We start from the raw sequence: 27,122 nt of genomic DNA on the forward strand, positions 1-27,122 counted from the left end.
ATATGCAAATTAACCTGCCATCTTTGTTGGGTTAATTTACATACTCACTCCTGATTGGCTGGTGAGCGTCACATAGGTACAGTCAATTTTCATCTTTCTCTTTTATTAGTGAAGATAATTCACTCTTTCCTTGATGTCTCAATGTCATTATGAGCCTCAGCACTTATTCTCTGCTACAAAATAATAATCTTCTCAGATGTGACCTTACTTAGTCCCTAGCCATTTAACTGAAAAGTTCCCTTATCGCTTTCCTTATGGTCTTCTCTTATAGCCCTTTCTCCCTGCCATGTTTAAGACATTATCTACAGTCTTTGTTGCTTGGCCTCTAAACTATAATCCTGGGCAGAACGATAAACTGATAATAGCCTACTGTGTATAAAATTAAGTTAATTCTGCTTTAGTTTTGCAAAGACATAAAGCACATGGACTATATGTCTCCAATTACTAGTACATCTTAGGGTTCTAAAAGGTGAGGTTTCTACAAATCTGACCCTCAAATGAGAGATTTCTTTCTTTTGAACAACCAACCAACAAAAAACACCCAACAGACCTGGGATGTAAATATTCTGGTGGCATCAGAGTTGCTGAAACAAAGGTGTGAATTAAAAATGGGTAGTGGTGCTTGAAAATGGATCATCACTTTATAATAGCAGAAGCTTGAAAATGGATCATCACTTTATAATAACAGAAGCTGTTTTCCACAGAAGTAAATAAGTTTGAGAAACACCCCAGCAAAAACAGCCTAGAAATTAAGACATGCACTGAGCATCAAAACAAGGAACGGATTTTTTTTAAGTAAAAGGATCACTTTGATTGGACAAGCAAATAAATTCAAAAGCTCTCCTTTCCAAGTGACTGAAAGGTCAAGTGGGAAATGAACTAAACCTGTTCTCAGTGCCCTAAATTAATTTCTACATTTTCCTAATTCTCTTCTTCTGCCACTAAGAGAATAAGGTAATTATTTTGTTTAGGTCATACCATTGCTTAATAACCTAACATTGTTAATTTCCTAAGGAATAACCTCATGTACTAGTCTGAAAGAAGAGAAGAATGCTTTCGTTCAACAAGTTCTCATAGGATACCGCTGTGTATCATTGATAAAGAATTAAGATAACAAGAAGTATCATTGAGCATGCAGGAGAAAAAGGATAAGCAATTGCAGTTAGAAGTGTTATATTTCTGAAACTGTACCTTGTGATAAGAACAGCAGTATCGTGGTGGGAAGGGTGAGCATCATCAAGAACATTCTGAGTTTGTTGCCACAAACAAAAGTTACGTAATGTTGTAGCTGCATTAAAACTGATGACTGGTCCTTCCTGTGCAAAAGAATATGCAAACTAGTATTACGCAAAATATTCATGGCCTCTTTTCCCTCAAAGCCTGTCAGCATCCATGCAATATATCAAAAAACATTTTAGCCCCGACCGGTTTGGCTCAGTGGATAGACCGTCGGCCTGAGGAATAGGCAAATGAAGTAACAGTATCTTTTCCTGGTATTCAAACATATGTTGACAATATTTAAAATAGTGTGATCAAAGCAGAATCTAATTAGACCTAATAGGCAAATGAAGTAGCAGTATCTTTCCCTGGTATTCAAACATATGTTGACAATACTTAAAATAGTGTGATCAAAGCAGAATCTAATTAGACCTTCTCAATATAACATCCAGTATTTAGGATCAAAACATTACCTTCTAAAAACTACCATATTCTAAATCCTTCAAAAATCCTATCCTCTATAGTAAAAGCCCAGCGACCTACCGGCAGAACGACCAGTCAACCAGTCGCTATGACGTGCACTGACCACCAGAGGTCAGGCGCTCAACACAGAAGCTGTCCCCTGGTGGTCACTGTGTTCCCACAGTGGGAGCACTGCTTGGCTGACCAGGATGAATGGTGCTCCCACAGCGAGCAGATCCGCCCGGGGCCACCCCCGCCACCAGTGTACGAATCCCATGCACCCGGCCTCTAGTAGGTTTATAAAAGTGAATACATGGTTGCTTTTAAGCTTAAATTTTTTGTTTATTAACTTTTCTTATTCCCTCTATTATTACATTTTATTTCCATCACAACAGGAAAAGTTAATCTCACTCCAAATAAGTTTTTAAAACATAAATTGTTAAACTATCTCATTTCTAATAAGTTTCATAATCTATATATATTTATGTTAGGGGCCTACTAGAACTAAGATTACTAAGTTTAGAATTGTTTCTTACCTGTTCATTATGAATTACAATTAATTTTACAATAACTATGTTTATAAGATTTCCAATACTTGAGTCCTTGTAGATTGCTGCAACCTGCAAGGAAAAAAGATATGCAGTATTAAATGTCTAAAATGAATATTTCTTTTCAAAAGTAAACTGAAACCAATCCAAGAGCATCAATTCTCCAACTTAGCTGCATATTGGGAGCTTTTCACAAATTCTGACACTCAGCCACACCCCTTAACAACTAAGTCAGAATCTCCAGGGATGAGACTCAGTTATCAATATCTCATAAAATTCCTCAGCATTTATTTTTAATGATTCCAATGTGAAGCCAACTTTGAGATCCAGTATCCTAATCCTTGCTACTGAGATTGGTCCCTGAATCAGCAGCATCCATATCACTTAGAGAGAATAAGAAATACAAAACCTCAGGCCCCACCCTGGACTAATGAGTCAAAAATCTGAATTTTAACAAGATTTGAACATGTGTCAGAGCTTGGAAAATACTGTTCTGGATGATTCAGGAAGAAATTCACTTCATTCTGTGTCACAATCCACAATCTAAGTGCCATGATACTTCATAATAAATATGTAAGTTTCACCTATTCTTTTACCTGACTTCTTCTGCCATGGTTGAATATTTCCAATTCTGAGCTTATGATTTTTAGTGATTAGCACTACTGGAATCCATGGAGATTGATTTATCCAGAATCATATAAAGAGCCATAGGAGAGGTTATGGGTCACAATCTGGTTCTAATTATTCAAAACTGAAGAACACAGCCTATGATGCACTCTGCATGGGCTCAGTTTGTGATTCACAATCAAGGTGCTATCCAATTCACTAATTCATATCCTCTCCTTGGAGCCATCATAGAGGTTACCACTGCAGTAGGAGTGTCTTCCATGGCCTATGCCTCTGCTTTGTATTCCTTTAATGACATAACTCTATGGACCTGGACCTCCTGTGCAATAAAAATTGCTTCTGACACCTGGATCACCGTCTCCAGGACCACTGCCCAAACCAAGGTAGCAGTTGCTTCAGAAGTACTACTTCCCTCCATTATTTAATAAATATTCAGCATCTACTCCTGGCTTTGTTGGCTAAAAGACATGGTCACTGATCTTGTGGAGAATACAATTTGCTAGAAGTACAGGTAGTGGAGCCCTCACTCCATCAGCACAATGAATAACCTAACTGCTTCTGCGGCTTCCAATGCCACACGGAGCGCTACCTGAACAAGAGCCAAAGCATCTCCAGAGACGCCAACAGTGTGAGCTCAGCATGGACTTACGCATTCCAGCACCTTTCCTACTGTTTTAGTGCTCCAGCCACAAACACAGGTTTGTCTTCTCTCCCTGAAGTGAGACCTTTGGCTTTGAGGGGTGGCATTTTTTGGCAAGAGTGGTGGTTACCCCAGTGGGTTTGAGAGCACGTTATGATGGGGCCAATCAGATGGTTGGTGTTTTCAAGGAGGTCTGTTAACCCTGCAGTATTGCTCCCTTTAAAATGGGAGCTATGGAAATCTATAGCTGAATTGATAAATGTTCATTTTTACATGCAATTATTAAAAATATAGCAAAGTAAGCCAGTCAGAGAAAGACAAGTACCACATGGTCTCACTCATGTGGAATCTAATGAACAAAAACTGATGAACAAAATAGATCCAAAGACATAGAAGAATTGAACAGACTGTCAAACCTCAGAGTGAAGGTGGGGAGGGTAGGTGGGTGGGAAGAGATCAACCAAAGGACTTGTAGACATATATGCATAACCTGTGGACACAGACAATAGGGTGGTGAAGGCCCGGGGACAGAGCGGGCTAGAAGAGGTCAATGGGGGGAAAAGATGGACATATGTAATACTTTCAACAATAAAGATTTAATTTAAAAAATAAATAAAAATATATCTAGTATAGATAGTAGAGTAGACCCATATTTGTGACTTCAGAGCTATGCTTTAATTCTGTAAGTTTAAAAGTAGATGCTTTTATAAGTCAAATTGCTAGGTAAACAGTGCACCTCAAAGGTATGCACAAAGGCTTCCTCCCTCTCCCATCCCCACCTAAAAATAAAATGATTGTGAAGACTTCTATGTCACAGGGAATCTTCCATTCGCAGTACTCCAGAGAACAGAGCTGAAGACTCTGAAGTACCGAAATGGCTTCTTTCTCTACTCATTGCCCCAAATATGTTGACTACAAATGACAATCTGGATGTTAGAATATTAGCTATAAAATATATAACCATAAAAATTTTTCAGTTTCAGAAGGAAACACATGCTGCATCTTTATTGAAAGGTGACCAGCCTCCTGGGTGGAATGTGAAAACATATTCCCAGTGTTCTGACAGTATTGGTTGCCTCTGGCACCTATCCTGACCAGGACCGGGGATCGAGCAAGTGAGGGGTTTTAGCTGATAAATGACTCTAAATAACAGTAACAATGTTCTAATAAGTAGGGTTGATTCCTGAATATCACATGATGCTCCTTCAATTTACATCAAATCTATAATAAGGTGAATATTGTAAAGTCAATCCTTTGTAAGCACAATGGAGTATGGAGGCTTCTGACATAAATGTTTTCAAGGTTTGTTAAATAGTAAGTCATTGAATATCAAAATCAATCTGTTGAAGAAAGTAGTTGCCTTAGTTTATACATACTTGGGTGATTTAATAATGCATATGTAAATGCCATTTTAATGTGATAATGTCACCTAAATTCTATAAGGATAGGAACTTTGGAATAGCAAATAATTGAATATCTCTGCTCATTTAAACCACTTATTTCATTAGATATACTATACACCACAATTGTGCTCTTCCCAGCTAATTTTAATGTTAATTCCAAAACCCTTAGAGATCACTAACTTATTTTTACAACATGAGTACACCATTCTAAAAAGTGAATAAAATCACACAGATTATTCCTATATCACTGCTCTCAGACATTTTGTTAAATTGTTGAAAGCAAAGAAAAACTTCAAGATAGCACTATTCTTGACTGTGTGCAGGATGGGTAAGGATAGATAATCTCTTTAAATTATAATCCATTAGCTCAATGCTGAAAGTATTCGGCAATTTCCTCATTATACATGGAGCTCAACACACAACTACTCTTTTTCATCACTTTGAATTTTAAATGGTTCTCAATCATATTCCAAGTTTAAATCACATTTTCTTTTGTGTGTTTTTTCCCCTAAATTACTATGACCAAGAACATTACCAATATCCTGAGTATGTTTGAATAAATTCAGTCAGTTAATGTCTTCTTATAAATTAGGACAAAATATGTAAAACTTGAATCGGCCCCTGCCTCATTCTGGGGACACTTAGGTGGAGACAACATCTCTCTGAACTCTCTAGAGCAGTGGTTCCCAACCTTCCTAATGCCGCGACCCTTTAATACAGTTCCTCATGTTGTGGTGACCCCCAACCATAAAATTATTTTCGTTGCTACTTCATAACTGTAATTTTGCTACTGTTATGATCGTAATGTAAATATCTGATATGCAGGATGTATTTAGGCGACCCCTGTGAAAGGGTCGTTCGACCCCCAAAGGGGTTGTGACCCACAGGATGAGAACCGCTGCTCTAGAGCAATTTTGGAAATGGACTTCACAAGTGGAGATATAACAAGTTGGACTACATTTTGCAATCTCTCCATAGTTTACCAACTGTCCCAGTTTGCCCAGGACTGAGGGGTTCCCAGGGACATAAGACTTTTAACACTACAACTAAGAAAGTCCCAGGAAAAACAAGTGTCACTTTTTCTCCAAGTTTACTTTCACCTTTACTTGTTTACATCTACAAATATTTATGTGATCCCATAAATAAAAGAACCATGTATGTGCAAAGCCCTAAAGTCTGCTGACTTTCTTGTATCCTTACTGAACATTATTTCAATGAAAGAGAAGAAACAACAACACTAAACCCAGGTAATTTAGAAGTCACCTGAAATTTGACCTCTGAGGAGGAAATAAAAGCATATAAAAAACTCAAACTATCTCAAAAGAGAGACTTACCCTCCTAAACTTTTTCTGCTACCCCATCCATATTTGGAATGCTGCCCTCTTCCTCAATCCTGATGCAGTATCTATGCCCCTGTGAATGAAAGCTTGATACAAACCAGCTGACCTTGTCTACAACATCTTGTCTCCAATTGTCATTGGCTTCCCTCCTAATGGGACTAAAACTCTAGGAAATGACCTGTGCATGCATTGGTCTGTTGCTTCAAGCAATCGCAGAAGCAGATATATTTTCCATGAAGTCAAAAGGTCTGCTTTTGCCCTTGGTAAACTCTGGCTTTAAAACTCCCATAGATGCCCTGGCCAGTATAGCTCAGTTGGTTGGAGTGTCATCCTGCAAGTGGGTTCAATTCCCAATCAGGACACATACACAGGTGGCGGGCTCGATCCAGAGTTTGGGTATATGTGGGAGGCAACCAATTGATGTTTCCCTCTCACATTGATGTTTCTCTCTCTCTCTCTTTCTCCCTCTTCCTATCTCTTTAAAATCAATAAAAGCATGTTTTGGGGTGAGGATTAAGAAAATAATGAAAAGTAAAAACTCCCATGGACAACTTCAGCCATGGACAACTTCAATTACCTCAAGGGATGCCACAATATCTTCTAAACAGTGATTATATTAATTGATTTTTAATGTAAAATACAGATAATAAGCCCTGGCCCGTATGGCTAAGTTGGTTGAGGGTTGCCCCATGCATCAAAAGGTCTTCGTTCAGGGCACATGCCCGGGTTGCCACTTGATCCCCAGTGGGGGGCGTGCAGGAGGCAGCCGATTGATCTCTCTCTCTCTCTCTCTCTCTCTCTCTCTCTCTCTCCCTCTCTCTCTCCTTCCTTCCTTCCTCTCTTTCTAAATCAATAAAACATATATTTTTTAAGAATACAGATAATAAACCTTTTAGAATATGGCATTATCACCAAAACTGCATATAGCTATTCCCAAATTACTCTTGTGTTTGTATACTCCTTCTAGTTAGCATTTCCAAAGCACTGATACTGGAGTTATATGTCATTTAACACGCTTCAAAACCTGCTGTTTTTACAAAATCTAGTATTTTCCTTCAGTATCACTACCTCCTCCCTAATTTTCCTAATGATTATAATTTCCTTTAAACATTTAAAATGGCAAAGTTTATCCCACAGTGTTCCATATAATTGATGCAATTTTCTACATATCGATTGATATCTTCCATGTCACTTTTCTCATTAGAACCCTTCATAATGAACATGCCACACCCACATTTAGATAATTATACACCTAGATAATTACATATCTAGATAATTACTTCAGATTCAGAAGTAAAAACAAATGTCATCAGGATAAAATTTTATGTATAGTTCTGTTGTCATTTTAAAAATTAAATTCAATTAAGCAAAAAAAGTAGATGTCTGTATTATATAAATTTCAGAAAATCATTTTGAATCATCTCTTTTTTCTATTATAATGTCACACTAGTGGCCCAGTGCATGGATTCATGCACACTGAAAGGAAATTAATTAGAAGAAAGATTCATGTGGTAATTCCATTACTGCAAAAGATTACGTCAAAATAGTATATATAATATCTATATACTGGTATATAAAAGCCTAAGCAACCAGCTGACCAACCGGTAGCTATGATGCACAATGACCACCAGGGGGAAGATGCTCAACGCACAGGCATGGAAACATGGAACAGACTGATGAATCTCAGAGGGAGGTGGGAAGGCGGGAGGATGGGAAGAGATTAACCAAAGATCTTATATGCATACTAGAGGCCCGGTGCACAGATTCGTGCACCGGTGGGGTCCCTCAGCCTGGCCTGTGGAAATTGGGCCAAAACTGTATCTCTGACATCTCCCAAGGGGTCCCGGATTGCAAGAGAGCACAAGACAGACCGAGGGACTCCACCAGTGAACAAATCCGTGTACCAGGCCTCTAGTAGTATTATAAAATTAAAACACGCATGCGATTGGCACCAGCAAGAGCTTCATATGTATCGCTCATGCGCGAGTCAACATTTATTTTTAAACTACTAGCCCAGTGCACAAATTCGTGAACATTGAAAGAAAATTAATTATAAGAAATATTTTAGTATTGCTATTTGCCCTTTCTCTATAATAGAAGCGTCAACCAAATTTACAACCGACAATGACAGATCGAAACACACATGTGCAATTGGTGCCAGAGAGAGCCTTATATGTCACACACACACACACACACACACACACACACACATACAGAATAAACTTGCTTAATTAGATCTGCTTTCTGATGTAGCTAAACTTTTTCCAGCCCAGTGAAGCACCCCAACTTCTCTTTCAGGTAATTGTTAGCAATACAGCAGTAAATATCAACACGAAGCAGATTATTATTGTAGATCACACAGGGAGAACAAAGGGTAAAATATTTAACTGCAGTAGTGTTTGGCTATATTCTGCGCAGTAACAAAACCTGAAGTCATTTTCAAGGTCCACCATTTCTTACTTATTTTCAGTTGGGTCAAGTTCCTAAGCTTTCTAAATCTCCCTTTTCCAGCTAATGAAAAGAAAACAGGATTCCAGCAAGTCTCCTATCTACCTACTCCAGGACTTCTGTGAGGATAAAAGGAGATGAGGCATGGGAAAATTCTTCACAGACATTTGGTTAAAGTGTAAAATGTTTCCACCTGGATATAAAGCAAGTCGTGTTCTTGGGCTGAAGAAACTCCAAGCAGGGTAGTTGCCAGGGAGAGGAAGCAGAGTATTGCTACGTGACATCATTACCTGGCGCCCACAACCACTGTTTCTGGGCTGGGGGCCACATTTTGCGCCATGGGGTCTTGGCAGCGTCGGCTGCAATTTGGTGGGGTGTTGCTCTGGGGTGGTGACATGGCCTATATCCCACTTGGGGGAAGCTGAGTGTCACTTTGTGGGTGCCAGGTCCGCGGTGCCATTTATGGTTAAATGGCCTGTGGCTAGGGAGAGGAAGCCGGGCATTGCTACTTGAGGTCATTACCCAGCACCCACAGCCACCGTTTCCAGGCTGGCCTGGACTGTGGGCCTCATTTTGTGTCATGGGGTCTTGGCAGTGTTGGCTGCGATTTGGTGGGAGTCGCTCTGGGGTGGTGGCAGGGCTTGTGTCCCCCTTGGGGGAAGCTAAGTGTTGTTTTGTTGGCACCAGGTCCGCAGTGCCATTTCTCTGTAAATGGCCAGTGAGCATCACGGCAGCTCCTGCATTGAGTGTCTGCCCCCTGGTGGTCAGTGCGCATCATAGTGACCAGTCAGACAGTCGAACACTTAGCATATTAGCCTTTTATATATATAGATTGCCAGTGCACATCATATATGTACCAGCCAGTCGGTCGGACAGTCGATGAATAAATTGCTATGTGGTTCATGTTGAATGTCAACAAAAACAACCATATTCATGATTGACAATGACAGATCGAAACACACACATGTGATTGGTGCCAGTGAGAACTTTATATGTATTGCACATGTGCAAGTCAATGTTTATTTTTAAATTGCCAGTGCGCCCCCTTCTGTACTGGCCGGCCAGTTGGTTGTATGGTCATACAGTCGATCACTTAGCTTTTAATATATAAAGAGATGCATTGTGGGGGGTGGGGGGTGTGCATTATTTTAATTACCTATTCATTCATGTTTTTTTCAATAATTTTTTATTGAGTGCCCATTTTGTACCAGATATTGTGTTTAGGCAACATAGACCATCTATACTTAGCACTTATAAGAATTTAAGATAAAATGTTATATGTAAGAAAAATAACTGGGTCTTATGATCTTTAAGTCAAAATGAACTTAATTGGATATTTCTAGCAAAGAGAAATTGACAATGGCCTACAAATATGTTCTGGACAAATCTTTTTTAACCAAATGGGCCTAAATTTCCTGTATGTGAATAAAGGTATTTCCAGCTATGAGATATGTTCAAATACCCTGAATCTGTATAAATAAGGGACCATATAAGTCATCAACTAAACCAGGATACTCAAGTGCATGAAAAGGGGGTGCTTTTAATAATTACTCCAAAATAGCAGGCCTAAACCTAAAAATGTCTTAAACAGTGGATATGTGCATATATATACATATATGTGTATATATATATATATAGAGAGAGAGAGAGAGAGAGAGAGAGAGAGCAGCTGTGACCAGGGAGGTGTGTACATATGTATGATACAGAGTGATGCCACTGACACAGAAATGGTATCTTCACTGGTATTAGAATTTGGGCACCACCACAGCACAACAGAGGTATTGACATTAGATACAGGATTCTTATAGCTACCGTGGTCTTACATCTCAAATTTGCTAAAGCCGCTCTATTAGTAATAGCCTACCTTTTTAAAATGTCATGTATTCTAATTTCTGATTTGGCCAATGTGTCAGTAGTAAAAATAACATACCCTCTCCTCTTTTTAAAAATAGAGTAAAATTTTTAAAATTCCAATTTCAAGGGCAAAAGATCTTCCCGGTCACTAGGGGGCAGAAGCCATTCATGTGATAAAGTAAATCAAGCATTTTCTATAAGTACTAGTAGCTTCAGAGAATTTTATATGTTTTAGAAAGCCATCCAATTAAAAGAATGGGATACTTGCTATACAAATAAACTAAATTTAACTAATTATCTTTTCCTTAAACCTAGGTACAATTTGTTTAGGAAAACTTTAAAAATCAAATGTGAGAAAATATTACGTCAAACATTTTAGGAAACAGAAAAGACTTCAGTTTACTTACAATTGATATCAGAGTCAGTACATAGTGCTGCAAATTCGGCCCGTGATGATGAACCATTTTAGCGTCAGCTGTCACCATAACCTCCACGTATCTTGGATATGATAAAAACCGTTTTTTCCTGGAATGTAATTGACTTTTTTCATTTTCCACTGACACATTTTTTGAAGGGTGTCCTAAAACTACTTCCATGTTAAGATCTTCATTCATGTTGCTGTTGTTATGAAAAGGTAAAGTGGTTTTCTTTATTTGACTTTCTGGGGGGAAAAAGAATATAATGTGCAGTCATTAAGTTATGCAACTAAAATATGGTGCAAAATAAAATAGTCAAAAAATATGTAATACTTACACATCTGCTTCCAACGTGAAACAATAAAAGGACATAACTTACTATTTAAAACAATGTTCTACAGCATTATGAGCATTACTACTCACAGTAAAAAATGTTTATATTTTCATAGATTGCACTACGAAAACTTGACTGTGTTATTTAAACTTATCTAAAGCTACGAGTATTCAAAAACATTTTGAGAACATTATGCTAAGTGAACTAACTCAGTCAGAAAAAGCTAAGAACTATATGATTTCACTCATATGTGGGATATTCGTGAACACAAACAGCAGTGTGGTGGTAGCCAGCGGGAAGGGGGGTGGGGGAGGTTTAATATAAGGTGACAGGAGATTTGATTTTGGGTGATGGGTACACAGTGCAATATACAGATCTTGTAACATAGAAACCCACACCTGAAACCTATATGTTCATACTGACCAATGTCACCCCAATCAATTTAATTAATAAATATTTTTAAAAATATTAACCACGGGATAAAAAATAAAAGTAAATCAGGGAGTCCCTATGTGTTTCTCAGTAGGTAAATGGGCCCTCAATTTACCGATGGCATTAAATCTCACAACACGACAATCACACTCTGTAGGATAAAATGACATAAAATACAGAATAAAACAAACTTTTGTGATACAATATGTTAAAAGCACCAAATATAATAGAAAATCAACCCACATAACAATAGATAGCTTTTCAAAACCAGAAAATCAAATGTTGACATAAATTTTATAAAACTTGATTATATAAAATACCTGATTACTTTATATTTACTTATATAAATAGAGCATTTAAATTATTGAACACTGGAGATTATAGCAACCATTTTTAAGTCCTATGCATTTATAGAAGCCATTTCTAATTCTTGATTATTTGTGCTAATGAAAAAAGTCATAGGCAGAACGGGTGCTTGTCCTATTTTCCTTCTTCAATTTGTTCCTGTACTCACCTCTCCTTTCTTATTTTCCTCTGCTAATTTACTAACACTTGTTTGGTGAAGGATTTTGGACAGAAAAATGAGCCAAAGAAATCAGGTAAGAAGAAACAAAAGGTCCTAGATACTTCATAAACCAAATAATGAACAAACCAATCAAGACTTAGTTTTTCTATAAGAATTGGAAATAAATATAAGACCATACGGACGTAAATATAAGACTACTAGAGGCCCGGTGCACAAAAATTGGTACACTGGGGGGGTCCCTCAGCCTGGCCTGTGCCCTCTCACAGTCTGGGAGCCCTCAGGGGATGACCACCTGCTGGCTTAGGCCTGCTCCCCGGTGGATTTGGCCTAATCTGGCAATCAGACATCCCTCTGGCAGCCCGGGAGCCCTCGGGGGATATCCACTTGCCAGCGGGGAGCAGGCATAAGCTGCAGTCTGACATCCTTAGGGCTGCTGAGGAGGCGGGAGAGGCTCCCACCTCCATCGCTGTACTGGCAGCCGTCAGCCAGGATTGTGGCTGAGCAGAGCTCCCCCTGTTGGAGCGCACTGACCACCAGGGGGCAGCTCCTGCATTGAACGTCTGCCCCCTGGTGGTCAGTGTGTGTCATAGTGACCAGTCATTCCCAGTCTTTCTGCTGTTAGGGTCAGTTTGCATATTACCCTTTTACTATATAGGATAGAGGCCTTGTGCACAGGTGGGGGTCCCGCTGGGGTGCCTGGCGAGCCTGAGTGAGGGACTGATGGGTGTTTGCAGGCTGGTCACATCCCCTTCAGGGTGGGGGTCCCCACTGGGGTGCCTGGCCAGCCTGGATGAGGGGCTGATGGCTGTTTTCAGGCTGCCCGCACCCCCTTCAGGGTGGGGGTCCCCACTGGGGTGCCTGGCCCGTCTGGATAAGGGGCTGAGGGCTGTTTTCAGGCAGGCCAAGCCTGCAACTGAAGCTCCCAGTCTCTCCGGCCAGTCTGGGTGAGGGGCTGAGGGCCATTTTCAGGCTGGCCAAGCCCCCCAGTGATGGAAGCTCCCAGCCTCTCCTTTTTTTCTTTTTTGTTTTTATTCTGAAATTTATTTACCTTCTATAATTGAAACTTTGTTGCCTTCAGTGGAGCTCAGAGCCAGCCGCGGCAGGCGGGAAGCTTGGCTTCCTCCATCACTGGAACAACCAAGCCTCCTGCTCGCTCCAGCTCTGTGGCTGCCGGCTGCCATCTTGGTTGGGTTAATTTGCATATAGTCGCTCTGATTGGCTGGTGGGTGTGGCTTAAGGCATAGCGATGGTACGGTCAATTTGCATGTTTGTCTTTTATTAGATTAGATATTTTCATATAGAAATAATTTGTTTCATTTTAAAGCAGGAATCCTATGGCTGTAAGAAAGAAACTAAAGTTCTTAAACATTGTTTCCACAGTTGAACCTCTTTTTCTAATTCCTAAAATCACCCTGCCTTTTAGTATTACTTTGCTCTTGGATTTAAAAATATATCTCAGTGGGAGACTAGAAATTTGGCAAATGAAATGTGTAGTCCTAAAACTTAGTTCTACCATCCTTTTCTCCTGAGGTGATTTAACCACTAAAACATCCATGACCAATTATTGGACCCTGGAGAAGATCTCAGGAGTATGAATACAAATCTCAGCATTTTCAGGAAGAAGGGAACTTAACCCCATTCCCTTTCCCTCCCCCTCCATTATTTTCTCTAAGATCAATAAAACATATCCTTGGGTGAGGATTTTTAAAAGAAGAATTAGAAAGCTTAAATACCTACACAGCTTTTTAAAAAACTGAACCCTAATCAATTATTCCTAAAAAAAAAAAAATCCTATCTCAAAGTGCTTCACCAAATACCTCTAAACATTTAAAAAGCAGTATTCTTTCAAATACTCTTTAAAAGAATGAAACATTACAAAACTTGTTTCATGAGGTTTTTAGAAGGTGTAACAGAATATCTTCATGATCTTGGTTTAAAAGAAAGGGATTCCTTAGGACACAACAAACACAAACTATAAAGACTATTCATTTCACTAAATTAAGACCAAATTTGTGTTCAACAAAAAACACCATTATTGGAGTAGGAGAAGGTATTTAAAAAAATATATAAAAACAACGAAGAGCGTATGTACAGATTATATGATAATTACAAATCAGTAAGAAAATAAAAATAAGACTTGAATACTTCAGAAAAGATAAAATTTAAAGGCAATAAATATATAAAATAATGGAAAAAGGACTGATATTCAGAAAAATGTAAATTAAAACAGTAAAATATGATTATATACCCACTTAAATTGCTAAAATTAAAAAATATTGACAAAAACAAGGCATGATAATATAATGGGGGCACTTGAACTTCTCATACACTACTGGTAACAATGAAAATTAGCATATTCACTTTGAAAAATGTCAGTGGGGGAGGAGAGAACATAGGCCACATAGCCTAGTGCAAAAGAGATATAGTTATTGTTTACTTTTAAATTGTAATAATTATAAGTGTGCATATAAAGGGTGTCCCAAAATTCACGCAAGAAGTAATTTTGATAGAAAACACAGGTTTATAATTAAAAATTGTAAATTTTTATTGATTCATAAAGTATACAGTATAGGGTTATGTATGGAATAGCATATCAGGTAAATGGCCTCCACAGCTTTGCTGGCACATATGCACTCTTTTGTTGAAATTTTCCATGACCGTTTTGCATAAATGTGGCTGAATTTCGATGAGGCTCATTTTCATCTTGATGGCTTGGTTAATCGACAAAATTGTCGCATTTGGGGTTCAGAAAATCCATGAGTGATTGTTGAGAAACAAATGCATCCACAACATGTCACTGTTTGGTGCAGATTTTGGGATGGAGGCATCATCGGACCATTCTTCTTCAAAAATGTGGCTGCTCAGGCAATAACAGTTAATGGTGCTCGCTATCAAGAAATGATAATCCAGTTTACCTGATATGCTATTCCATACATAACCCTATACTGTATACTTTATGAATCAATAAAAATTTACAATTTTTAATTATAAACCTGTGTTTTCTATCAAAATTACTTCTTGCGTGAATTTTGGGACACCCTTTATAACTCAAAATAAGCATATTACCAAAGAAATACAGAGATACCCAGTAGATCTTCCCATTTTAAGGGGGTGGGAGAAGATGATTTTAACAAAAAAATCAGCAAAAGTAAAGAAATAGGGAAAAAAGAAATAAACTTGGGGCATCATTAATATAAATAACACCCAACACATACTGCTTACTGTAAGCCAAGTACATTTCTGGTAAACTTACTTACATTCACTCATTTGTATAACATCAGTACTATTGTTAATTCCATTTTATAGATGAGCAATCTACAACATATAGAAATGAAGGAACTCACAAAACACAATTGATCATTAATGGAGCTGAAATAAATGGAATCATTTTTTGTAATGAAGGTGAATGGCGTAAGTTTGCCTTCCAAAAAAACAAAAGTTTTATAGAATTGGGCTGGAAAAATCCAACAATATATTAATTAATAAGTAGCACATCTGGGATTCACATCCTGGGGGCCTTGCACCAGAGTCAGTGGTCTTAGCCATGAAAAGACAGTTTGATGATGAAAGTTAAAAGGAAAAATGAAAGAACCATAATTTAACACCAATTACAATGTTAACCATACAGATCTCAAGAGTTTAATCTCTATGGCAAATGAAATAAGAATATGCTATACAACTCTTTGTTTAATTACATTTAGAAGAAAACTAATTTCATACTTCAACACAAAACAGTATGACTCTTGTCACTCTAATGTGTAAAAAAGTGATAAAAATAAATACAACGTATTTTATGTAGTTTAAAATCTAAAATTAAAAATAAATTAGGTCTGTATGTTTTGATAAGGAAGGATATCCATGATGTTTTTAAATTAAGAATGTAAGCAATATGTATAGTATTATCCTATTTTTGTAAAAATTTTCACAAAATATACAAACATATATTTATAACATTTTCTATAATGAGCCAAAAAGTTAAGGAAGCACACACCTCAAAGGTTTTTGGCTGTATTAGACAGGTGTAACTGAAGAGGGGGATGGCAAAACTATCAAACTATTGCCCTAGCTGGTGTGGCTCAGTTGGTTGAAGCACTGTCTCATGCACTGAAGGGTCTCGGGTTCAATTCCCAGTCAGATACACAGGTTACAGATTCAGTTCCCAGGTGTGTCTGTCTGTCTCTCTCTCTCTCTCTCTCTCTCTCCCTCCCACTCTCACATCTTCTCTCTCTAGAATCAATGAAAAACATCCTAGAGTGAGGATGTTTAAAAAACAACAACTATCAAACTTTTTTTTCAGGACCCTTTAAATCATTGAAATGAACTTGTTTTATTACTGTAATTTTTAATTATAATATTTTTAAAACAGCATCTATAACTATTTTACAAGCTACACATTTAATCTCATTACCTTTTTTATGTTTATACTTAAGCAGAGTAACAAATGCTGAAGTGACCTTTCCAAATACCCTAAATAAATGAGCATATTCAAAGCTCATTTGATAATTCAATGACATCATCTGTATGCAATGGTTGTCTATTTATGTTCCATCAAGTCAAATGCTAAAATGATTTCTTGTCATTTATTAATAACAAGTGTCAAATAAACCAAAACTAATTTAGACCAAAACAAATCATGAATATCATACAACAATAATCAGTGAATACAGTCCTTATTATAGCATACTGTATTCTGAAATGCAAGGAGATTGTTAAAAGTCAATAATCCATAAGAATATAAACTACTAAAAATTGTTAAACAATAATGTAATTAGAAACATGTAATTCTACTTAAATGTCCCACACCTTAGGGGGGAAAAATGCAGTAATACAAGTCATTCAATAGAATTTAAAAATACCTCTGCATTTATTTAAGAAAAAAAATAAATTGGACATTCTGATCATTTTAGTTTTGGGAATTTGTGCTCCTCTACATATGCTGTTCAAAAGTGATTTACTCAATGTACCATTAAGTTCAGTCGACAATCCTTCCATAGCAAGACTTTCTTGATAATGAGGGCAGTATTTTGATTTACATTCTGGCATGATCTCCTTGTCTCATTGCCGATGGGCTCTTGGATGAACACGCGTCTAGCATACCATACCATTAACATGAAACAGCTATCAGCCACTCTCCTAGACCAAGAATCTGATTGGCATGCTTGAACAAATTTCTTTAAGCTACAATAGTATCCTGTGCCAACTTTGAGAATTACAATGCATGAAATGAGGCTCTTAATTGTATTCTGTCACAGAGTGGTACTCTAAACTTGGCCTTAATTCTCTGTCAGTGGCCTGGAACTGGGCTAGAATCGACATTAGAACTTACAATATAAATCTAACTATCTCTGTGCTTATGGCTTAGGGATTTAATGAGAATATGAATACCTAACATAACTGGTTACTTATTTTAGATGTAGGTAACTATTAAACAGTTTTCTCCTGCATCCCTTCATTCATTTCTCACCATCATGGGAAGAAATTATCATTAACATATCTACTTTATAGATGGGAGAAAATATAAAAAGGGAATCCCTGCTTTGTCGGAAAAAAAAAGTTACAGAATTAGAAACCCGTAATTCCACTTAAAAATCCTACCAGCACCTCATACTCAAAATTGACAGAACTCAATCTATCATTTTCTTCTCCTATTCCCAGTTTCCCTAATTTCTACAACTATGAGCAATAATCTCCTAATATCCATAACTCATACTACACAGTATACTACCATGGGGTTCTTCTTTACCCTTTGTATATGGTCACCAAGTTTTTCCATTTCTCCTTCAAAACATCCCTAGTATTGCACCTGTTGTCAACAATGCCCTTGCCTCTAAATTCATTCAGGTCTTTTTCACCTATTATTAGAATCATGAATGCAAAATTAGACATGAAGTCTCCCAAATAGTCTCACCATCTTCAATCTCTTATCCCTCCTGTTCATCCTACATTTATGTCCATAAAAGATTCATTTTTAAGAATAAATCTTTTATCTCACCTTCACGTCCATGGATTCTCATTGCCCATAAGATGAAGTTCAAACCCCTGATCACCACCAGCTCACCACTAAACATGCTCATCACCACCACTACCATCAAGCTATAAACCCTCTAAAGACTGAGAGCACTGTTGGACAATGTGTTCTGCCCTAGTAAGTGCTCAATAAATGTTCATGAAAAGGAGCAAAAAGGATTAAGAGGAAGAAAGAAAGGATGATGAAAAGTTGGGAGATGGGAAAAAGGAAGAAAGGAAGATGAAAGAAAGGAATATACTGAGGAACAAGGCAAAGGAAGGTTTATCAGACCAGAACTTTAAGGTAAGTGTAATACTAATTGTAATGTACAACCACAGCAATCCAAAGATGAAGAAGTTGCCTTGGATTTTCCTGATCTCAAATAGGAAATTCACTCTAATTTTGCATCTGGTACAGAGGCCAGAATTGATACTAATACTCTGCATTTGACCAGATGAGAAGACAGATTTTATACCTGGCCAATAGCATGTAACCACCATTATTATCATGAGGGCATTAAATCAAATGAAGCATATTCTAGACCAGGGGTGGGGAAACTTTTCTCTGCCAAGGGCCACTTGGATATTTATAACATCATTTGTGGGCCATACAAAATTATTGACTTAAAAATTTGCCTGCTATATTTGGTCAAACATTTAATTAACGCATCCTTAATGCTTTGGCCATGCTAGACCAAATGATTTTTCGGGCCTTATACAGCCTATGGACCAGATATTCCACACCCCTGTTCTAGATTATCAACATTTCAAACCACTTGTTAAGTGCCCAACAAGACTCCCAACTCAAAGAACTGGGTGTGCTTTGAAGTAAAGAACAATCATATCAGATATACTGTGAAATCTAACTTATGTTTTCTTATGATTTAAACTGTTTTTTGTGTTTATTATATGACCTATGTTGCCACATTGAATTTTGTTACTAATACTACTATTGCCAATAACAAACACAGTACTTAATGAGTGCTTGCTATGTACCAAGTACTGGTACACTTCATTTAAGTTATCTCCTTTACTATTAACAACTCTATAAGGTAGATACTATTATCTTCATCTTGTACACAAAGAAAATGAGGAACAGGAAGGTTAAATAAACTGCCCATGGTCACATAATCCTATCTAATAAAGAGGGAATATGCTAATTGACCCTCACACCATCACAAAGATGGCGGCGCCCACAGCCAATAAGGAGAGAATATGCTAATTGCTGCCCCGCCCTCAAAGATGGCGACACCCACAGCCAATAAGGAGGGAATATGCTAATTTACTGTCATGTCCTCAAAGATGGCAGCACCCACAGCCACAAGATGGTGGCGCCCAGTCCCCTCAGCCCCACCAGCGCAGCAGGCGTGCAGCAAGGCCGGGCCCACCCCCAGGCGCAGGCAAGCCTAGGATATCGGCTCCCCAGCCGCCCAGGGCCACTCGAGGCACAGGTAACCAGGGCCAGCTGAGGACTGCGCTGCCGGCAGTGGCAGCAGCAGAGGTGTGATGGGGGCATCGCCTTCCCCTGATCGCCAGTCGCCTCCCATCCCTGAGGGCTCCTGGACTCTGAGAGGGGGCAGGCCGGGCTGAGGGACTACCCCTCCAGTGCATGAATTTTCATGCACCTGGCCTCTAGTAAAATATAATTTGGAACCTATTAAGTTTTTAAAACAACAGTATTCTATGATGAAACTTCTGAAAATCTATAGTCCTCTCTTACAGAATTGTGGCACAGAGCTTATAAAATGTCTTCATGTTAAAGACATTTACAAGTAAATAATTAGAACTGCACCTACTGCTACCAATTGTGCAGAAGATTGTGGACTTGCCTGTGGTCAGCTGAAACTTGAAACAACATAAAAGAATCATTACATCATTAGTCCTTATTGCATCCCTGAATCAGTCACTATTACAGTGCAGATTTTGAAACAGACGTGACACCCGTTACATGAAATTTCATCAGCCACCAACTAAGTGGCATAACAAAGAAATGAATTCAGATTTCCTCAATATCAGTTATTACATCTGAATCCCACATTGCATGACTCTTCTAAAGGTCATATGTGGTAATACATGTAGAATGTGAAGAATTTAGTAAGCGGGCTCATAATGGAAAATGCTGCCTCCTCCAAAACTAAAAGAGGAACTAGCTACTCATATTCATGAAAATATGGGTCTAGTTCTCCTTGCATTACAGAAATATAGAGCTGAGTCAAGATTTGCATATAAATCCATTTATTTTTTCCCTTGCACATTTTTTTCTATTTCTCCCCCCCCCCCCGCCCCTTTTTTAAAAAATTGGGATGACACTGGTTACAAAATTATACGGGTTTCAGGTGCACAACTCTACGACACATCATGTATACACTGTATTGTTTGTTCACCACCCCAAGTCAAGTTTCCATCCATCACTATTTCCCACCCCCATATCCTCCTCCACCTCCCCCAATCACCTCCCCCCGGCAATCACCACACTGTTGTCCATGGATATAAATACATTTAGCTCTACGATGCACAGACTTGAGAAAAATCTGCTACTGTCCTATCACTCTAATGGCCTTAAAAGAAAAAAGAAAAAAGAGGGCACTGGAAACCTCCCAAATTACTCCCATTAATCCTACATCCAATAAGAAATTCTAGTTCCTTTTGCAAAGTGTGCTAAAAGGGCAAAGAGCACACTGGTCAAGTATTACAGAGTAAATACCCTTTCTTCCACATTCTCAAGAATCCAACCCATGGGGATTGCTCTAAAGATATGTAAGAGAGATTTGCCTAATAAGCTGAATCAAGTATTCTTGCTCAGATCATGAGTTGAAAATAAGCACACATTCATTAATAAACTGTTAACATTTCTTACTTAGGTGAGAAGGAATATTCACTAGCTGTCTCTTTCCAGCTTTTGGCTTACCAACCTCTCCACTGGAAGAGTATGGAAGGGGAACTGTGTATCACTTTGCACTTTGCAAAGTGCTTTCCACATCTTCAAATCCCATCCTTTGTTAGAAATTCTAAGCAAAATGAGACTAAGACAAACTATCCAAATAATAAAAGTTAGGATGCTTCAGATGAACAATTGTACATATAACAATGTGATACTCCCAACTCCCACTCTAGTACTTCTTGAAAAGATGTTTGAAAATCTTATGAGGTAAATTCATTCTTTAAAGAAAAATCAGTTATTCAGAATTCATGCTTAGCACTTCTAGTGAGCTTATTTTGCAAGTGTGTGTGGCTGAAGTTAGAATATAGCGTAACGTTATTAAAACTGACAACAGTACAAGACTCTACCTACCTATCTTATCTTGTTACTAGAGGCCCAGTGCACAGATTCGTGCACCAATGGGATCCCTCAGCCTGGCCTGCGCCCTCTCGAAATCCGGGACCCCTCAGGTCGGACTGCCTGTTTTGGCCTGATCCTAGCCTGAAGGAATCTAGCCAAAACTGGCAGTCCGACATCCCCCGAGGGATGTAGTAGTGCATGAAGCAGCAGGCAACCGGGGAGGAGCCCGAGCCAGGCGCTGCACCGCTCCTGCTCATCCTGGCCCCGCTGCACTCGCCAGCCATGAGCCCAGCATCTGGCGCCTGTCAGTCAACTGAGCAGCATTCCCTCTGTGGGAGCGCACTGACCACCTGGGGGCAGCTCCTGCATTGAGCATCTTCCCCCTGGTGGTCAGTACACTTCATAGCAACCAAATGGTCGACTGGTCGAATAGTTGACTGATCGCTTAGGGCAGGGGTCCTCAAACTACGGCCCGCGGGCCACATGCAAATACAAATATTGTATTTGTTCCCGTTTTGTTTTTTTACTTCAAAATAAGATATGTGCAGTGTGCATAGGAATTTGTTCATAGTTTTTTTTTTAAACTATAGTCCGGCCCTCCAACGGTCTGAGGGACAGTGAACTGGCCCCCTGTTTAAAAAGTTTGAGGACCCCTGGCTTAGGGTTTTGTATATATAGATTTTCGATGAGCCTTCAGGGCAGTCCATTTCTAGAATATATCCACTTACTATGACTTAACAGAAAATATAACCCTTTGTTCTCCAGACTTTCACAAGGTTGCTCCTGGGCTAGAAGAGTTCCCACATTATCTGACAATCTGCCTCATGTTTGTGGAATCATTCCCAAAATGCTTTGACGTCCTTTTAAGTACTAAGCACCCTCAAAATGCAAAGTCAGTTTGAAGTGGGAATTTACAAATATTATAATCTCTCTATTTGCTTTATCAATTCAAGTTTTGGTATAAGACTATTTTTCCACATGAAGTAACTTGTTGAAATCAGTATGAGCATTTGCTATTATGTTATTAACGATAACTTCTGTTATTTTTATTGAATATTTTTAAAACTAAGTTATAACTCATAAAAATCTAAAATGTAATCTAAGCTTAGACTCTAACTCACTCTTTATTCTAATGTTACTCCAGCCATTATAATTGACTCCTCCGGGCTCTGCAATTCCTAAAACAGCTTTTGATTGAAAATAGAATTCTCATGTGAAATACTCTTCTAACTATTAATAACTGATTAAAAGATTTTTAAAAATAAGAAAAAGGTATTTTCCAAAATAAATTTAACATTGAAAAGCTTAGTTCTAATTAAAAGCTCTCGCTAAATGAATATAAAATGTTAAAAATAAAAATACTATGTTATCTTAGTAGCACTTATATCTTTATTATGGAATCAGTTTTTGTCCACATTGCTTTTGTCAGCTTTTATTAAAGCCACTATTTTTTAGTTTTTGACAAAAGTGGGGGGGGAAATCAAACTCTAAGATCAGTGATAGATTGAACTCTTATTTTCAAGTGGGCATTTTGTTATTTGATTTTATGCTACTACATCACAGAATAAAACACCACCTCTTAAAAGAACGTTTTTGTCGATCTTAACACCATGTTCATCTAACATCCAGGCACATTTGTGTCTATACAAAAGAAGTTGCGGACTACAGACTCACAGGTCAGGCTGAGGGAGTTTTCCCCTTCAGAGGTCTGGCTCCCTTCCAAGGAAGAAAAGCCCAAAGAAGCAGCCTGCTCGGGGGAGATCCAGAGGCCTGGATGTTCTCCCCATCAAATAGTGTGTCTGTCACCTGACCTGGCAATGGGCCCGACTCTCACTCCCGCAGCAATGATGTTCCCCAAGTGAGGAATATGGACCATCGTCATCCTTGTGCAGTTTTCCCTGGCATGTGCACTCATTGTGAGAGCAGCCCAGTCTGTCTCCATGTCTTTAAATAGGGCTGCTTTTGAATGCTGCAATACTGAATCAGATTCTAATTGCAAATAATTAAAATCTTTGCTTCCTCTTCAGGAGGAAAGCATCACATGGCTAAGCAGGAGGGAGCCAGAGATTAACATTTACTTCACTAAGCATTTGCAATTAAGTTGTGTTTGCTAGACCAGCCAGAGGAAAACTGTAAAATGAGCTATAAGGCTGATTAATGATGTAATACCTTAGATAGAAAGTTTCACATTTTATTGCTCCCCATAAATATATTGAGTTATTTTTCACTTCTGTCCTTTACCTGATGAGTAAATCTAAAAGACTATTGAGTGTATAAAAGAAAAAATAACATCCTTATGCAGCCCATATACTCTGGCCCATTATTTTAATCAGTCTCTTCCAATAGGCAATAATTTTCTTTGCTCTTTTCCTATACAACCAGGGAAAAATTTAAACCAAATTCACTCATAAACATTGATATACAAATAGTGAGAACCGAAGGTGGACTTGCCATGTGAAAATCAATTGGCTGAACAAAGGGAAAAATACATGTTCGCCTCAGTATATGCAGAGGAAAAGGGTTTTGATAAAATTCCATATCCATTCATAATAAAAATTATTATCCCAGCAATTTAGGGGAACTTCCTTAATCATCTAAAGGGCACCTAAGAAAAACCAACAGACATTGTTCATATCAGAAAAGGTTGAAAGCTTTTCTTTTACAATTCGTGATGAGGTAAGAATTTTCATTATTGCCATTTTCATTCAATGTTGTTTTAGAAATCTTAGCCAGTGCAATAAAGAAAAATAAATAAAAGATTGAAAGATTGGAAGGGAAAAAATAACTGTCTACATGATGTTCACATACAAAATCCAGAAGTATCAACAGATAAACTATTAGAATATGTGAGCAAAGTTGAACATAAGTTCAATATAAGAAAAATCCCTGCATCTGTATGTAGAAGTAATAATTTAAAAATGCAATCTATATATTTAAAAGCCTAAACGACCAAATGACCAATCACTATGACACACACTGACCACCAGGGGGCAGACGCTCAACACAGAAGCTGCTTCCTGGTGGTCAGTGCACTCCCACAGCGGGAGCGCCGCTCAGCTGATGGACCCGTCCTGGCGACCCACCAGCCCAGTGCAGCCATTCCCTCCCTCAGTAGTCCTGTAGGTCCAATCTCCAGAGAACGGGCCAGGCACCGACGAACCAGGGCTGCCAGCACGATCCCAACAGTGTCACCTGCCTCCTGGAAGTCGGCCTAGGCCCACCTCAAAAGCAGACTTAATAAATACATGAACCAGAACAAGTTGACATGCACAGAAAAAAAAAAATTTCCCAGCAACAAATGAGTTCTAATTCTACAGTGAGAGACAATCAAATCGGAACAAATATGACAGTGGTTTGACACCACTGTATTCAGACACATCATAGCTTATTCTTCAATTAGGGGTTATAACTATGGTATAGCTTCTCCTATTCTTCCAGATTCATAATTCTCTCCTATTCAGCTCCAATCTAGCACAGAGATATTAAAAAAAACTTGCCTTCAAAACTTAAAAAGAATGAATCATTATTTCTACCCACGAAACACTCTCCAATTTAATGATGTAGTTTGAAAAATTACAATCCTAGTATAAAGAATAGAAGATTTTTAAAAACATTAATTCTTCAGAGTAGACAGGTCCTCCTCCTAGAAAGGAATGTTGTTACCACACCTAAAATGTAAGGCAACATACCTACCATGTTATGTATTTTTTAAATGCACCTGATTAGATAAACATACTTTTGGTTCCTGCATTTTGGTTCGCTTTCTCATTGGCCCAGTCTCCCAATGTTGGAATCATCAACCTCATTATAAATAGAACCAGATAATCTATATATATAAAAGCCTAAGCAACCAGCGACCGGCTGACTGGCCAGTAGCTATGACGTGCACTGACCACCAGGGGGCACACGCTCAACGCAGGAGCTGTCCCCTGGTGGTCAGTGAGCTCCCACAGAGGGAGTGCCGCTCAGGTGACAGACGGGTGCCAGACACTGGGCTCACAGTTGGCAAGTGCAGCTGCGGCGGCATGAGCCTCTCCTACAGACACTCCCCCTATAGTGGCAGGTATAGAGGGGCCAGGATGAGCAGGAGCAGCGCCTAGCCTGGGCTCGGGCTCCTCCCTCACTGCCTGCCGTTTCACGCACTACTTCGTGCCATGCAGTCGATGTGAACAGCTGGCTGGAGCCCAATGAGCTGGTGGGTTAAGGCTGGGCTGTGGTGGCACGGAGGTCCACTGATCCCCACAGGCCAGGCCGAGGCACCCTAGTATAATCATAAATAAAATAGGACTCCAAAGCTAGGGCTTGCCAATGACAGAATGACAACACAAAGTAAGGAACATATACAAAATACTGATTTTTCTCTTTGGGGTACATTATTACAGAAATACTATACCATTTCATTATCATGTCAAACAGTGCAACTGGCAAAATAGGTCAGCTAATAAGATAAACCTGTATGCATGGAACAAACAACTGTCACACCATCCCTGGGTTTCTTCCCCTCACAGAAAACATCTGTAACTTGAGAATGATTGTATCTCACAGACTTACTATAGGGATCAATGAGCTATGACTATGAAGAGTGCTTTAAAAAGTATAAAGTTTTTCATAATATATATGAGGCTTTTTTTGTTGTTATTTTGGTTATTTTAGATAAACATCGATGTGAGAGAGACATAGCAAGGGCCGGGGCTCAAGCCTGCAACTGAGGTATGTGTCCTTGACTGGGAATCAAACTCAAGACCCTTCAGTCCAAGGAATGATGCTTTATCCACTGAACCAAACCAGCCAGAGGGCTATAAGGTAGTTCTAATACCAGAGGATTCACAATCTCAAAACCTTAATAGGTCAAATCTTAAGAAAATTTAAGATTTTTCTTTAGTTTGGGACAAAATTTAACTTAAGAACATTAATAATACAATAAGACTGAAAAATAGCTCCTTAAGAAAATAAACTACTCATGCACTTTAGAATAGCAATCCTATCTAATAATAGAGAAACATGGTAATTAACCGTAACTTCGCTACCCTTCCCATTGCCTAATCAGGGCGATATGTAAATTAGATGGCGGCCGGCAGCCAGGCAGCTGAAGTGAACAGGAGGCTTGCTTGCTCCAGTGAAGGAGCAAGCCAAGGTTCCCCGCCTGCCGCTGCCAGCCTCTGAGCTGCAGTCTAAGAAACAATGTTGCAAATATAGAAGCTAAACAATCCCCAGAAACCTGCTTTCAGCCGGCCAGCCTCGGAGCTGGAGCTGAAACAGTATTTCAATTATAGAATCCAAACAAACGCATATACTGCTTTCAGCAGCCGAGGTCTCAGAGCTGGAGCCAAGCCTCAGAGCTAAAGCTGGCTCTCAGCTCCAGAGATAGCCATAGAAGGTAAATAAATCCCAGAATTTAAAAAAAAGAGGCTGGGAGCTTCAGTCGCCCGCCAGCCTGAAAACGGCCCTCAGCCCCTCACCCAGACTGGCCAGGCACCCCAGTGGGGACCCCCACCCTGAAGGGGGTGTGACCAGCTGCAAACAGCCATCAGCCCCTCATCCAGGCTGGCCAGGCACCCCAGTGGGGACCCCCACCCTGAAGGGGGTGT

At 38.9% G+C, this 27,122-nt stretch overlaps 1 protein-coding gene across 1 annotated transcript in view; it reads right to left on the minus strand.

The window, feature by feature from the left end:
* Positions 1 to 27,122, minus strand: part of ADAMTS20 (ADAM metallopeptidase with thrombospondin type 1 motif, 20) — a gene marked incomplete at its 5' end in the record, with an annotated part of 169,537 nt that overhangs the window by 114,150 nt on the left and 28,265 nt on the right. Inside the window, 3 exons of the mRNA XM_005881718.2 lie at positions 1,192 to 1,316; positions 2,217 to 2,300; positions 10,948 to 11,201. Coding sequence (XP_005881780.1) covers positions 1,192 to 1,316; positions 2,217 to 2,300; positions 10,948 to 11,201 — 463 coding nt within the window. The remainder of the gene's footprint in view (positions 1 to 1,191; positions 1,317 to 2,216; positions 2,301 to 10,947; positions 11,202 to 27,122) is intronic.

Source organism: Myotis brandtii, unplaced genomic scaffold (genome assembly GCF_000412655.1).
Source record: "Myotis brandtii unplaced genomic scaffold, ASM41265v1 scaffold686, whole genome shotgun sequence".
Classification (NCBI taxonomy): domain Eukaryota; kingdom Metazoa; phylum Chordata; class Mammalia; order Chiroptera; family Vespertilionidae; genus Myotis; species Myotis brandtii.